This window comes from Mus caroli, chromosome 3, assembly GCF_900094665.2.
Source record: "Mus caroli chromosome 3, CAROLI_EIJ_v1.1, whole genome shotgun sequence".
NCBI lineage: Eukaryota > Metazoa > Chordata > Mammalia > Rodentia > Muridae > Mus > Mus caroli.
Genome location: NC_034572.1, coordinates 81,258,184 through 81,270,915, shown reverse-complemented (window position 1 = coordinate 81,270,915; position 12,732 = coordinate 81,258,184). Strand labels below are relative to the sequence as shown.

At 52.3% G+C, this 12,732-nt stretch overlaps 1 protein-coding gene across 5 annotated transcripts in view; it reads left to right on the top strand.

Annotated features, from left to right (window-relative positions):
- Lmna (lamin A/C) overlaps window positions 1–12,732 on the top strand; it is a 29,497-nt gene that overhangs the window by 13,406 nt on the left and 3,359 nt on the right. For all 5 annotated transcript variants that reach the window (XM_021157127.2, XM_029475221.1, XM_029475220.1 and 2 more), the window contains 6 exons: window positions 8,609–8,765; window positions 10,119–10,244; window positions 10,428–10,598; window positions 10,729–10,854; window positions 11,892–12,112; window positions 12,202–12,424. In XM_021157127.2, the coding sequence (XP_021012786.1) occupies window positions 8,609–8,765; window positions 10,119–10,244; window positions 10,428–10,598; window positions 10,729–10,854; window positions 11,892–12,112; window positions 12,202–12,424 (1,024 nt within the window). The remainder of the gene's footprint in view (window positions 1–8,608; window positions 8,766–10,118; window positions 10,245–10,427; window positions 10,599–10,728; window positions 10,855–11,891; window positions 12,113–12,201; window positions 12,425–12,732) is intronic.

Below are 12,732 nucleotides of genomic sequence, written 5' to 3'. Positions count from 1 at the left end.
TCCCAGCACTTCGGAGGCAGAGAGAGAGAGAGAGAGAGGAGAGAGAGAGAGAGAGAGAGAGAGAGAGAGAGAGAGAGAGAGAGAGAGAGAGAGAAAAGAGAAAAGCCATTCCCCACTAGGGTCCCCCTACTGCCTTCCCCTGGCCTCAAGTGGTCAGTGACACTACTCAGTAGCTCATTGTCAAGGCTGAAGCCTGGGCAGCTGGGAGGACGCTTTCTGCCTTCACCTACAGCTGTGCCCTCTGCTCTCCTTACAGCCTGCCAGCCCTGCCCAGCTCTAACAGCCACAGCTAGACATGAGACTATCTGGAGACCCAGACACTAGGAAGAGTCTCTTCTAGTCTCCCTTCCTTGGTCTGGGTAAATATACTGAAGGTGACCCAGGCCAGCTCTAACATGGGGACACTGGTGAATTTACAAGACCTGATATCTCTCAGTAAGATGTTCCACTAACAAAGTGACAGAGTGACAGATAGTGTTAGGTCATAGTTAAAACAGTTGTGGCCCTCAGTGTGAATGGTGTCCCTATCTCTAGGTTCACCCTTGTCCCTAAAATTGCTGCGTGACCTTGAATTAATCAACCCTCTCCCTTAATTTCCCTAACAGTAGAAGAAAGGGAGTTAGGACAGACCTGCACCTTGGGTTTCAAAGCAGTGCAATGACCCATAAAGTAAGGGAAAGTCCTCTAAATACCACGTGAGAGTAATAAAGCCAAGCACAATAGTTGGAATATAGTTAATAGCCAGTGCAGGTTGTTTTTTCTTTATTATTATTTTTTATAGAACTATTTCCCACAGCAGTGGGATTATAACCAGTCGTCTCCTTCCGGCTTCTCGGAAAGCGCCTGCTGGAGTTGGTTAATTATTATGACACCACTGTCTTGGCGTAGGCTTTGTTTTCACTGCTGTTGGGAAAATAAAGTCCAGTGTCTGCCTACCTTCAGGACAATAGGAAGGGCCCTACCGTGTAGCAGGATAGCCGCCTGTGGCACCGACTGAGCGGTTTCAGGGCTGGAGGGGAGGCTCCCAGGAAAGACAGAACTGATCTGTCCGACTGCCAGGGTCAGCTATCACATGCCAGAAGCCAGTGGGTGGTGCGCAGTGACCTTGCCTATTACCTGCCCCTCATATTGGTGTACCCAGCCAATACCCCGTGAGTCTTGGCCCTTACAAATCCCTTAAGAAAAGGGACAATATTTGGGAAGGGGATCACCCTACCTTACTGTCTAGTTATAGGAGAGGAAGCCAGAATCCTGCCTGCTGAAGCAGGGAATAATTCAGGCTTGGGATCCTGGGCCCGGAAGTGGGAGCTGAGTCATGGATGGTATGCAGGGTTCAGAGTGGATGGGAGACCAAGCGCTTGTCTGGTCAGTGCAGAAGCTGCTGAGGTGGGCTTTCCTTACATCAAGCCACAGCAAGAAGAATGAGTCTGGATTTGGTGGGGGACACCTAGAACCTCTTTAGGGCCACCTCAGAGAGCTAGATGACCCTTTTTAAAGGATAAGGCTTCTGGACAGAGTGGCCCAGGGTGAGGAAGCTTTTGGCAATGGAAAGGCCCCCTTTCCTCCCTGCGATGCTGACTGCCACCTCTGCCTGCCGGGAGGACCTGTTGCATTGTTCCAGGTTTAGCCGAAGTGCTGTGAGACCAGAATTTCAAAGCTTTCCTCTGCTTCCTCTCCTGACTTGGGGTGTGGCTCAGACTCCCTCCTGAGACAGTCAGGGTTAATAAGTGTGTGCGACCAGATAGAGGGTGCCTGATAAGTCCCAAGAAGTCACACAGCGGAGTGTGACACTTTCCGAGGAGTCCCTCGGGTCATTCTGCTTTGTTAGGACACCCTTACCTTCCTGCTGTCTCACTTTTATCTGTCCTCGGGCCCTACCCTGACATCTCGTGACAATACAAGCTTGACTGCTGGAATAGTAGACTAGAAAGAAGAGAAGTGGAGGTCAGCAGGAGACTAAAGGGAAGGCAGGAGTCGGGAGAAGCTGCTATTGGGTGTCTAGGACCCCTATGCTCTGGCCTCTGGCTCCAGGCTTCTCTTCTGTACAATGCCACGTTGATATATCCAGCAGCTGTGACTCAGGCCTGGCCCCTTGCCAGGCCCAGTGCCTCTGCTGGAGTGGTGTCTGGACATGTCAACAGACCTCCTATCCTGTTCTGGGCACCAGAGCCCTACCAGACTCTCCCTCGTCCTGGAATTAAGACTTGCCTTTGTTTGCGGGGAAAGGCAACTGAGATCCTGGCTGCTCTGGAAGCAGATCTGAGGCCTCAGATCCCATTAGAGTCTAGGCCTGTCCAGTAGTCTACCAGAGGAAGCTGAGCTTTGCCAACCACGGGCACACATGCCTGCATGGGGAAGCCTGAGGTGGTCCAGACCGTGGCTCTTACTGTGTGTTTTTCTTTTTTCTTTTCCTTCATCCCTTCCTTTTCTCTTTCTCTCTTTTTTTTTCTCTCTTCTCTTCTCTTCTCTTCTCTTCTCTTCTCTTCTCTTCTCTTCTCTTCTCTTCTCTTCTCTTTCTCTCTCTTGTTGTTGTTGTTTTGAGATAGGGTTTCTCTATGTAGCCCTGGCTGTCCTGGAACTCATTCTATATACCAGACTGGCCTTGAACACTCACAGATCTCCTCCTGCTTCTGCCTCCCAAGTGGTGAAATTAAAGGCTTGTGCCACCACCTCCCAGCCTTAACCTCGCGGTTTTCAAATGACAGGCATCCAGAGTTTCACAGGACAGGTTTGGAGGATGTGGCTCAGGAATACCTGCCTTGCCCACTTCCATCCTTGCTCAGCATGCCAGAGTGGGGCGGCCCACATCCTGCCAGAATTTGAAAGTGGTCACAGACCCACTGAACAGCCAAGAAACCAAGTAGTGGGCAGTGGTTTTCTTGGATGGCTGCAGAGTCCAGAGCTGGTGTAAGCTTTGAAAGTAGTTAAGGGTGGTAGATTCCTTAGGCCTTGGTCGTTTTGACGGGGGTCTCCCAGCATCACAGAGTGAGGACTTCTAAAAGGACTGACTGTGTATCCCCATTGCTCTCTGCAGCCCATGTGCCTCCTATGACTTCCTTCTCTTTCACCTTCCTCACACTGCCGAACCATCTCCTCCCTTCTCTTTCTGTCCTGGAGTTAGACCCAGGACATTACCCCAGCCTCTAGGTCCGTTTCTTTAGTGTGTCCCTGAGTGTTCTGAGTGTACTCCGGTGACCTGGTGGGTCGGTTTGTAGTGTCTAGGGCTTTCCTGTCTACATCTGCGAGAGAAAGTGCAGAAATTAGTCCAGAGGTTAGTCCAGAAGCCCTGAACACTAAACTTTAAGGTATTAAGAGGACATATACAAAAACTCAAAGATCCCGCCGGTAAAAACTGGGCTGAGGTAGAGCTCTGAACATGCGAGAACGGGCGGGCGGGGTTGCTGTGCTAGGCCAGATATAGAAAGCTTTCTGTATTTAATACACAGTACATGCATCATTCATGTCTACATAATTAAGATAAAGGAAACTGCATTGTTAATGGGAAAAAAAATAGGGTCTGGGGATGTAGTGTGCCTAGCATTTACGAACTTCGGGGTTTGGGTTTGATCCCAGCATCCCACAAACCACGTGTAATCCCAGCACTTGGAAGGTAGAGGCCGGAGGATCATTTAAGGTCATTCTTGACTACTTAGCAAATTCGGGGCACCCTGGGATACCTGAGACCCTGTCATGAATAAAAATAAATAATAAATAAACCAATATGGGTCTAGGTCGAGCAGCAGCTTGGGCAGGGTAGGGCCGGAAGTTAGCCAGGTAGAGGGTTGCAGTCCCAGGAGGACCCTGGCGGGGAGCAGCACCTCAGTCCCCTGCCCAACCACAGGGGGTCACCGGGTCTTTCCGGAACTCCTGAGGGCGCGAGGCCTTGCTCTCTCTGGCCCAGCCATGGGGAACGCGGAGGGCCGGTGAGGCAGGCGGCGGGCGGGCGGGGCGCGGGCCGGGCCGTCATCCCCTCCTGCTCCTTATTTTTAGCCCCACGTAGAGTCTAGGCCGCTGGTCCCTCCCCAGGACAGGGGAGGAAATGCAGGCCACTCCCTCCGGGCTTAGACTGTTGCTCCGGGCAACCAGGCCAAACAGGCTGCGCGCGGCTTCCATATCTGGCATCTGAGGTGGCTGAGGAGGATGACTCAGTGGGCGGGTCAGCGCCTGGCCCCGTGCCCAGCCCAGCCCTTCTGCCACTGCTGCCTTTCTTCCCTAAAGCAGCCCGGGGGACCCCAGCCTGGCCCCCCACCCCTCACCCGCGTCGGCTTCTCACTTACCTTGCTCCTGACTGCTCTGCTCCCCTCCCCCATGCCCCTCCGTGTGCCAGGATTGCCCACCGGGATGAGTTAAACCGGATACCCAACCCTTCTGGCCCCGGCCCCTGGAGGCAGCAAGGGATGCAGCCACTCCTTTGCTCACGCAGAGCATGGCACCGGGCCTGGCACAGGGTATAAGCAGGCAGGGTCTCACTGACCCCCTGAGAGCACTGGACCACTTCCCGTCCCCTGCCCTGGTATTGTGGCTCTGAACATGAGTCACAGGAGGAGCCCCGGTTCCTACCCCTTCCCAGCACCCCTGGTCTGCCCCACCCAGTCCTCCATACCAACCCAGCACAAATCCAGCTTTCCCACTACCACGCCCAGTGGGCTGGAACTGGACCACACCTCTATGCAGACACAGCCAGCCACCTAGTCCTGTCCGGTGTCTGCACCTCTTCCTAGGAGAGGTCTAACTCTCCTAGGAAGGAAATGGTGTTTGATAGAGGACAGCTATTTACCTCAAATTTTTTTCTCTCTTTTAAAAATCTGTTTTAAATGATATCAAATAACTGTTACAGTGTTAAACATGTACCCTGCATTACTATACATGGAATATGGTTTTTTTTCTTTTCTTTATATTCTCTCTCTCTCTCTCTCTCTCTCTCTCTCTCTCTCTCTCTCTCTCTCTCTCTCTCTCTCTCTCTCTCTCTCTCTCTCTCTCTCTCTCTCTCTCTCTCTCTCTCCCTCTCTCTCTCTCTCTTTTCCCCCGAGACAGTGTTTCTCTGTATAGCTCTCGCTGTCCTGGAACTCACTCTGTAGACCAGGCTGGCCTCGAACTCAGAAATCCGCCTGCCTCTGCCTCCTGAGTGCTGGCTCTTTTTTCTTTCTTTTTTTAAGAATAGTATGTCACGGGCGTGGTGGCGCACGCCTTTAATCCCAGCACTCCAGAGGCAGGCGGATTTCTGAGTTTGAGGCCAGCCTGGTCTACAGAGTGAGTTCCAGGACAGCGAGAGCTATACAGAGAAACCCTGTCTCGAAAAACCAAAAAAACCATAAGAATAGTATGTCACTATGTAGTCCTGGCTGGTCTGGAACTCTATGTAGATCAGGCTGGCCTTGAACTCCCTGAGATACGGCTGCTTCTGCTTCCTAAGTGTTGAAACTACAGTTGTATATCACCATACCAGACTTAAAGCATAAGTTTAAAAAAAAAATTTTTTTTTAAAGGAATTTTCGGGGCTTGGTGGTGCTGCTTTAATCCCAGCAGTCAGGAGGCAGAGGCAGACTGCTCTCTGAATTAAGAGGCCAGCCTGGTCTGCAAAGTTCCAGGACAGCCAGGGCTACACAAAGAAGATTAGAGAAAGGGAGAGGCGGCATGCCCTACCCCCCCTTTCTTAGGGCGTGCTTGTGGCTCTGTCTATAGAGCTCCCAAGGTCTGAGTCATGAGCCCATGGGTGATAGTGGCTTCTTCCCCCTAGATGGGGCTCCTTATGCCTGACTAAGAAAACCACAAGTTCTTCCTTGATAATGTGTGCTTGAGGTTTCCCTCAGCTGCAGGGTGTGTCTTAGTCCTTAATGGAGTCTCTTCAGCGCTGGGCAAAGCACTGGAAGGGACCAGAGGGATGGAGGAACAGCCCCTTGGATTTTGCTCAAGGCATAAACACAAGCTCTGCCTTCTGCAGGGCCCTGGCTGGAGCTCTCAACCCCTTGCCCTTTCTGTATCACACTGGTAATAGCATCCATCTCTAAGGGCAGTTGGTATTGTCATCATTACAGTGGTGCCTGGCACGCAATAAGCTCATGACAAGTATTTGCTGTTACAGCCATGTTCCACATAACAATGTTTCTGTCAGTGACAAGTCATGTACCATGAGGGTCCCAAAAGCTTCTCTCATCTTGTGGGATCACACTGTGATGTTTGCACAATGATGAAACTAGTTAATAACTTCTCACAACACAACTCCGTGGTTATGAGACACATGGCTAGATTATCATTAAAAACCCAGCCCTGTGCATGCACTCCTGGAGGGACAGGGCTTTTGTACCACTTCCCAGTACAGCCAAGGACAAGGGGAACCCTGGGAATTCCACCTCTAGTGCCCAAGGAGTCAGGGCTAGGAGGTGTCTTCGAGGCTAGGCATCCTCAGCTCAGTCAGAGATGAGTTTGTTGAAAGGGACCCACTCCTGCTCTGGCTTATTTCTGCAGTCTCTCCACCCACAGAGCTTAGGAGGGCAGTGGTGGGTGGGGGTGGGGGAGTGTGAGAATGTCAGCTTGGACACTGCCCCTGCGGCTGTCTGCCAGGCTCAATGTTGGCCACGCACCCTCCTCTACGACTCAGTTTCCTCATCTGTAAAAGGGGGAGATTGAAGGACTTGGAGCTCACCAGAAGCGCCCCAGCCGGCTGGCCTGCAGGATGGAGAGGCCCCTCTGGGAAGCCGCTGCCAGCCTTGGAGCTGGCCCAAGGAGCTCAGATTCTGTCTCTGCAACTTGCTGCCTGCACCCGTGTTTTTTCTTCATTTTCTTTCCTCCCCTGCAGCTGTCTCAGCTTCGGAAAAGTTCTGAAGTCATGGAAAGTTGGGCTGTGCTTCTAGCCAGGGCTGGGCCGGATGGCAGCCAGAACCTGAGCTGGGGTTTGACTTTATTTTTAGCTTTTCGTGCTAAGATGGAGGAGGAGAAATAGTCTTTGGTTCGGAAGGGCCTCTGCAAGAGAAAGACACCATGGCATTAAATCTTTTGTTTTGTGGTGTGGAAGGAGCAACACACAGCCTGGGGAGCAGCCTCCAGGACTCTGCACTCTTCCCTGACCCTCTGTGGTCCTCCAAGACCAGTACAACCTAGGTGGAGGACGGAGGACAGGACTCTCTGAAACCTCCTTAGTTTCCAAGTCTAGCCTTTTCTCTGCTGCTGCAGGTGGACTGCTAGGCCTATAACTGCTTAGAGACTTGGTAGCAAGACAAACATGTTGACAGGGCTGCTCTTCCTGAAGTGGGCCCCCCTGCCTTACTTGCTCACCTAGTTCCCTTTTTAATTTTTGGATGTATCATGTGGGTGCAGAGCGAGAGAGCGAGCGAGCGCTGGTCTGCTGGAGGTAGAGGTCAGAAGACAGCCTCCGCTGTGGGTCTTTTACCCTTCCTCTTGCTTGAAACACAAGTTTTTTTGTTTGCCGCTGTACAGCCAGGATCATTGAGCCGCAAGCCCCTGGGGATGTTCTCTGGAGCTCCTGTCTCACCTCAGAAACGCTGGGGTTCCACAGGCAGGCGCTATCCTACCCAGCCTTACGTGACTGGGGATCCATACTCAGGTCTTCATGTTTGTGTGGAAGTTCCTGACCCAGGACCATCTCCCCAGCCCTTAGTTTTCATTTTGCTGTGGTGGGCTCCTCATGATAATCCTGCAGATGCTACCAGTACCTGCCCCGTCCCAGGGTCTACTGCTCCCCCTCCCTCTAGTACTTATGAAAGGATTACGGCTGGAAAGTTCTCAGGCTTTCCAGAGATTTTCAGGAAATTAGGACTTCTCTGTTTCTCTAGTTCACTAGCAGAAAGAATCAGGAATGTGGGGGAGGCAGAGGCATTCCCGGGTGGTAGAGACTAACTAAATAGCTTTGTCTACTTTAAGGGTAGGGTGTGGCTCCATAATGGAACCCCATGGATCTGGAGTCCTGGGACAGACATCTGGAACAGATGCCAGAAAGCCAAGCAGTAGGGAGGATTTAGTCTACTGTCCGGGATCTGAGGGAGGATTCCTCTGCTGTGTGGGGATCAGGGGTCTTAAGACTAAATCCTAAGAAGAGAAAGATCTCATATACTTCCCTTATCCTTGTCCCTGGTCTCCCTAGGGAGACGTTTGCCCCCAAAGTCCCACATAGGCTAATTTGAAACTCCAACTGGAGATGGGGCGGCAGTGGTGGTGGTGGTGAGGGGAGCCTTAGGGTGTGCGTGGCCAAGACACTCAATTTGTCAGCTCCAGGGAGGGAAGCAAGCTGAATGGGGAAACGGGTGGAGTGCAGGGAGGAAAAGGTTAAGGCCCTGTGTGGGAAGGGGTAGGAGACAAAGGTGCCCTGTCTATTTTAGAGGGAATAGGAGGCAAAGAGAGCCAGACATTCATATCATCTGATCTAGCTTCGCCATTGGCCCCAGGCACGTTCTTGGGCCCTGAGTCATGGGAAGGGTAGAGAAGAAGAAGAAGAAGGGGCTTTTGGGAAATCTCAGGGGTGGTGAGAACCCAGCCTCAGAAACTGGTGGGTGCCAACAATCCTAATGTAAGGATGCCCTCTTCTGACAGCTGCGGGGACCGCAGAGAGGTCCCATCCCAGATGCACTCCTGAAACCTGCTTTTCTTTTTCTAGCAACACCAAGAAGGAGGGGGACTTGTTGGCTGCGCAGGCCCGGCTCAAGGACCTGGAGGCTCTTCTCAACTCCAAGGAAGCTGCCCTGAGCACTGCTCTCAGTGAGAAGCGCACGTTGGAGGGCGAGCTCCATGACCTGCGGGGGCAGGTAGCCAAGGTAGGCTGCTGTCCTGTGACCCCAGTGACCCCACCTGGTCTGACATATCATTCAGTCCCATTTGCCTGCTCACCTTCACTTCGCCGGTCTAGAGCACTGCTCATCCTAAAGCAACCCACAACCCAGTTCTGGTTCCCCTCCTCCTGTCTCCCTAGACAGCGCCAAGCACTTCAGAGGAGAGCTGTCCACTGAGGCCATAACAGAGTTGGTTTTTTGTTGTTGTTGTTGTTTTGTTTTTGTTTTTTTAAAGATTTATTTATTTATTTTATGTATATGAGTATGCTGTAGCTGTCTTCAGACACACCAGAAGAGGGCATCAGATCCCCATTACAGATGATTATGAGCCACCATGTGGTTGCTGGGAATTGAACTCAGGACCTTGGGAAGAGCAGTCAGTGCTCTTAACCACTGAGCATTGTCTCCAGCCCCCATAACAGAGCGCTGATAGCTAATTCTACCTAGGTGTGCTGCCTGTGTGTCAGTGTCTGCTACTTTCCAAGCTCTCCTCTCCACATCTCTGCTCTCTCATGCTGCTCAGGAGTGAAGAAGTTAGGGACACAGTTCCCTGCCCTCCTGCCTCCCCAGCTCTTCCAGGCCCACAGCTACCCAAGATGAATGCCTTAGCTTGGTGCTTCCTCTGAAAACCGTTCTCCAGGGCAGTTAAGGGTCTCTCCTCCTGGTCTAGCCCTTGCCTGTGGGCCCTACTCCCTCCTGCACACCAGCAGCACTTCAGCTCCAGCAGGACCTGTCTTCCTGACAGTTTAAGATGATGTCTGTACCTGACCTGCCACTGCAGCCACTCATGTCCCTTCCCAGCCTCCACTCACTTGCCCTTCCCAGGCCTTCCAACCCCCACCCCCCATGCTTTGTTCCCGTCTTCCTGCTCCTGCTGCAGTCTATGTGGACCTCCTTCATAGTAACTGCTGCTCCAAGAAAGGGAGATCCTGCACAGGGGAATTTACTATTAATTTTAAATTCTTTGTTTTTTCACTTTTTTTTTCTTTTGTGGGCCCCCGACATGCCCCAGCACACATGTTAAGACCAGGGGACAAGTTGCAGGAATCTGTTCTCTCTTTCTGCCATGTAGGCTCTAAGGATGGAGCTCAGGTTGTCCGGGCCTGATGGCATGCACCCTCATCTGCTGGGCCATCTTACAGGCCCTCACCCTTGATTTCATAGTGCCACGGGTAGAATGTAGGTGTCCTTTCTCCCCCCCCCCCCCGTGGGCACTGAAGGCCTTCCCTGCCTCTAGACCTGCTCTCCCTGGGGACAGCCATCACCTGGTGGCATCTTCTTTGGCATTTCCTGAACTCCCTCCCTCCCTCTCCATGAACTTGGCTTTCTCCCTTTCAGCTTGAGGCAGCCCTAGGAGAGGCTAAGAAGCAGCTTCAGGATGAGATGCTGAGGCGAGTAGATGCTGAGAACAGGCTACAGACCCTGAAGGAGGAACTTGACTTCCAGAAGAACATTTACAGCGAGGTAAGCGTCCCGCTGTACAGGTCTGTCTGACTGTGGACAGCTGGGAGGGGTCACCTAATGCCAGGCTAAGCGAGGGCAGCCCGTGCCTGGCCTGTGGAGTTAAGACTTCTGGTCTTAGGTTCTAAGGAACCATTGCGATGTTCTAAATGTTCTAATCTAAGTGTCTCCCCTTAACCCTTTCAGGAACTGCGTGAGACCAAGCGCCGGCATGAGACGCGGCTTGTGGAGATCGATAACGGGAAGCAGCGAGAGTTTGAGAGCCGGCTGGCAGATGCCCTGCAGGAGCTGCGGGCTCAGCATGAGGACCAGGTGGAACAGTATAAGAAGGAGCTAGAAAAGACATACTCCGCCAAGGTACTGGCCTCATCCCGGCCTCTCCCCAGTGCTGCCCTGAGGACGGGTGGGTGGTGGCAGGGGACCAGGGATGCCTTCCTCAGGCCCCCAGCTCCAGGTTCCTGCTCTCATAACTGTGTGCTCCCTGCAGCTGGATAATGCCAGGCAGTCTGCTGAGAGGAACAGCAACCTCGTGGGGGCTGCCCATGAGGAACTGCAGCAGTCTCGAATCCGCATTGACAGCCTCTCGGCCCAACTCAGCCAGCTCCAAAAGCAGGTGACACCCTCAGTTTACCCCTCCCACCTCCACTCTGGTCTAAGCAGATACTGCAGAAGCCCTGAGAAGGGGGTGGGGGACTCCAAGACCACATGCTATGGTTTGGAATCTGATGCCTGTCTGGCTTTCCGGGGTTCTCCTTTAGCTAGCCCTGACCCTCAGAGCCTCTATTTTACTGTGCATGAAGGGTTTTTCGTGTTTGTTCTGTGCCTGCCGGGGATTGAACCAGAGGCCCCCTGTGTGGTAGATAGGTGCTTTCTCACTGAGTTACAAACCCAGCCACGTTCCCTACTTGGAAACAGAGCTTCCCTTGGACTGGACATGTAGCTCAGTTTAGTACAGGGCTTGCTTATCATGCACAATGGCCTGGCTTCTATCCCCAGGACCACAGGGAGCTGGGTAGTGCATGCCTTTTATCTCAGGTTGAAGTATCAGAGATTCAAGGTCACCCTTAACTATACAGCAAGTCTGAGACCAGCCTAGACTATGGGAGGCCTTATCTCAAAAAAGAAAGAAAAGAAGCCAGGTTGTAGTGGCATACACCTTTAATCCCAGCACTTGGGAGGCAGAGGCAGGCGGATTTCTGAGTTCGAGGCCAGCCTGGTCTATAGAGTGGGTTCCAGGACAGCCAGGGCTACACAGAGAAACCCTGTCTCAGAAAACCAATAAATAAATAAATAAATAAATAAATAAATAAATAAATAAATAAATAAATAAATAAGAATGGAAAATGCTGAACATTCTTGTCCTCCAGGACTCCCAGGTCTGTCATGACACTGCAGTGTGCAATGTTACTTGTGTCGATATTATTTTAGCTGGCTACACTATCTGTGACAAAAGAAGATGGGAGTCTAGCCTCGGAATGCTAGGTTTCAGATAGACATTAGGAAGGGCTTCCTGGTCACTGGATAAGGCCCTGGTGGCTCTAGAGAGAGCCTACAGATCCTGAGTGTCCCTCTGCCTTCCCCTGTGCCCCTCCCTCTTCATCGACATCAGCCCTTGGGAGCTCATCAGACCCTTTGTCTTCCCCACCGCAGTTGGCAGCCAAGGAGGCAAAGCTGCGTGACCTGGAGGACTCTCTGGCCCGTGAGCGAGATACCAGCCGGCGCCTGCTGGCTGAGAAAGAGCGAGAGATGGCCGAGATGCGGGCGAGGATGCAGCAGCAGCTGGACGAGTACCAGGAGCTGCTGGACATCAAGCTGGCCCTGGACATGGAGATCCATGCCTATCGAAAGCTGTTGGAGGGCGAGGAGGAGAGGTGAACTAGGAGGGGTCTACAGACCTTGTCAGGGGCCTCTGGCCGCAACTACCATGACTAACCCCGCACCGTGTCTCCACCTTCCCCAGGCTGCGCCTGTCCCCTAGCCCTACCTCGCAGCGCAGCCGTGGCCGCGCCTCCTCCCACTCATCCCAGTCTCAGGGTGGAGGCAGCGTCACCAAAAAGCGCAAGCTGGAGTCTTCTGAGAGCCGGAGCAGCTTCTCGCAGCATGCTCGCACCAGCGGGCGCGTGGCAGTAGAGGAAGTCGATGAAGAGGGAAAGTTCGTGCGGCTGCGCAACAAGTCCAACGAGGTGGGCTTGTGAACCAGGTGGTCTTTTCAATGGCTGGGAGCCCTTGGTTCTCGTGGAGCATGAATCTCCCTATCTGAGAATTTGGAGTGTGTGGTAGTCCTGTCATCTTTAAATTGTTGGGAAGATGCACTATATAGGTGTGGGTGGCACAGTATGACCCTTGAGCCAATAGACTAGGTTTGAATGCCAGAGGTAGTGGTGACCTGGCTGCCTTTCTTTCTTTCTTTCTTTCTTTCTTTCTTTCTTTCTTTCTTTCTTTCTTTCTTTCTTTCTTTCTTTCTTTCTTTCTTTCTCTCTCTCTCTCTCTC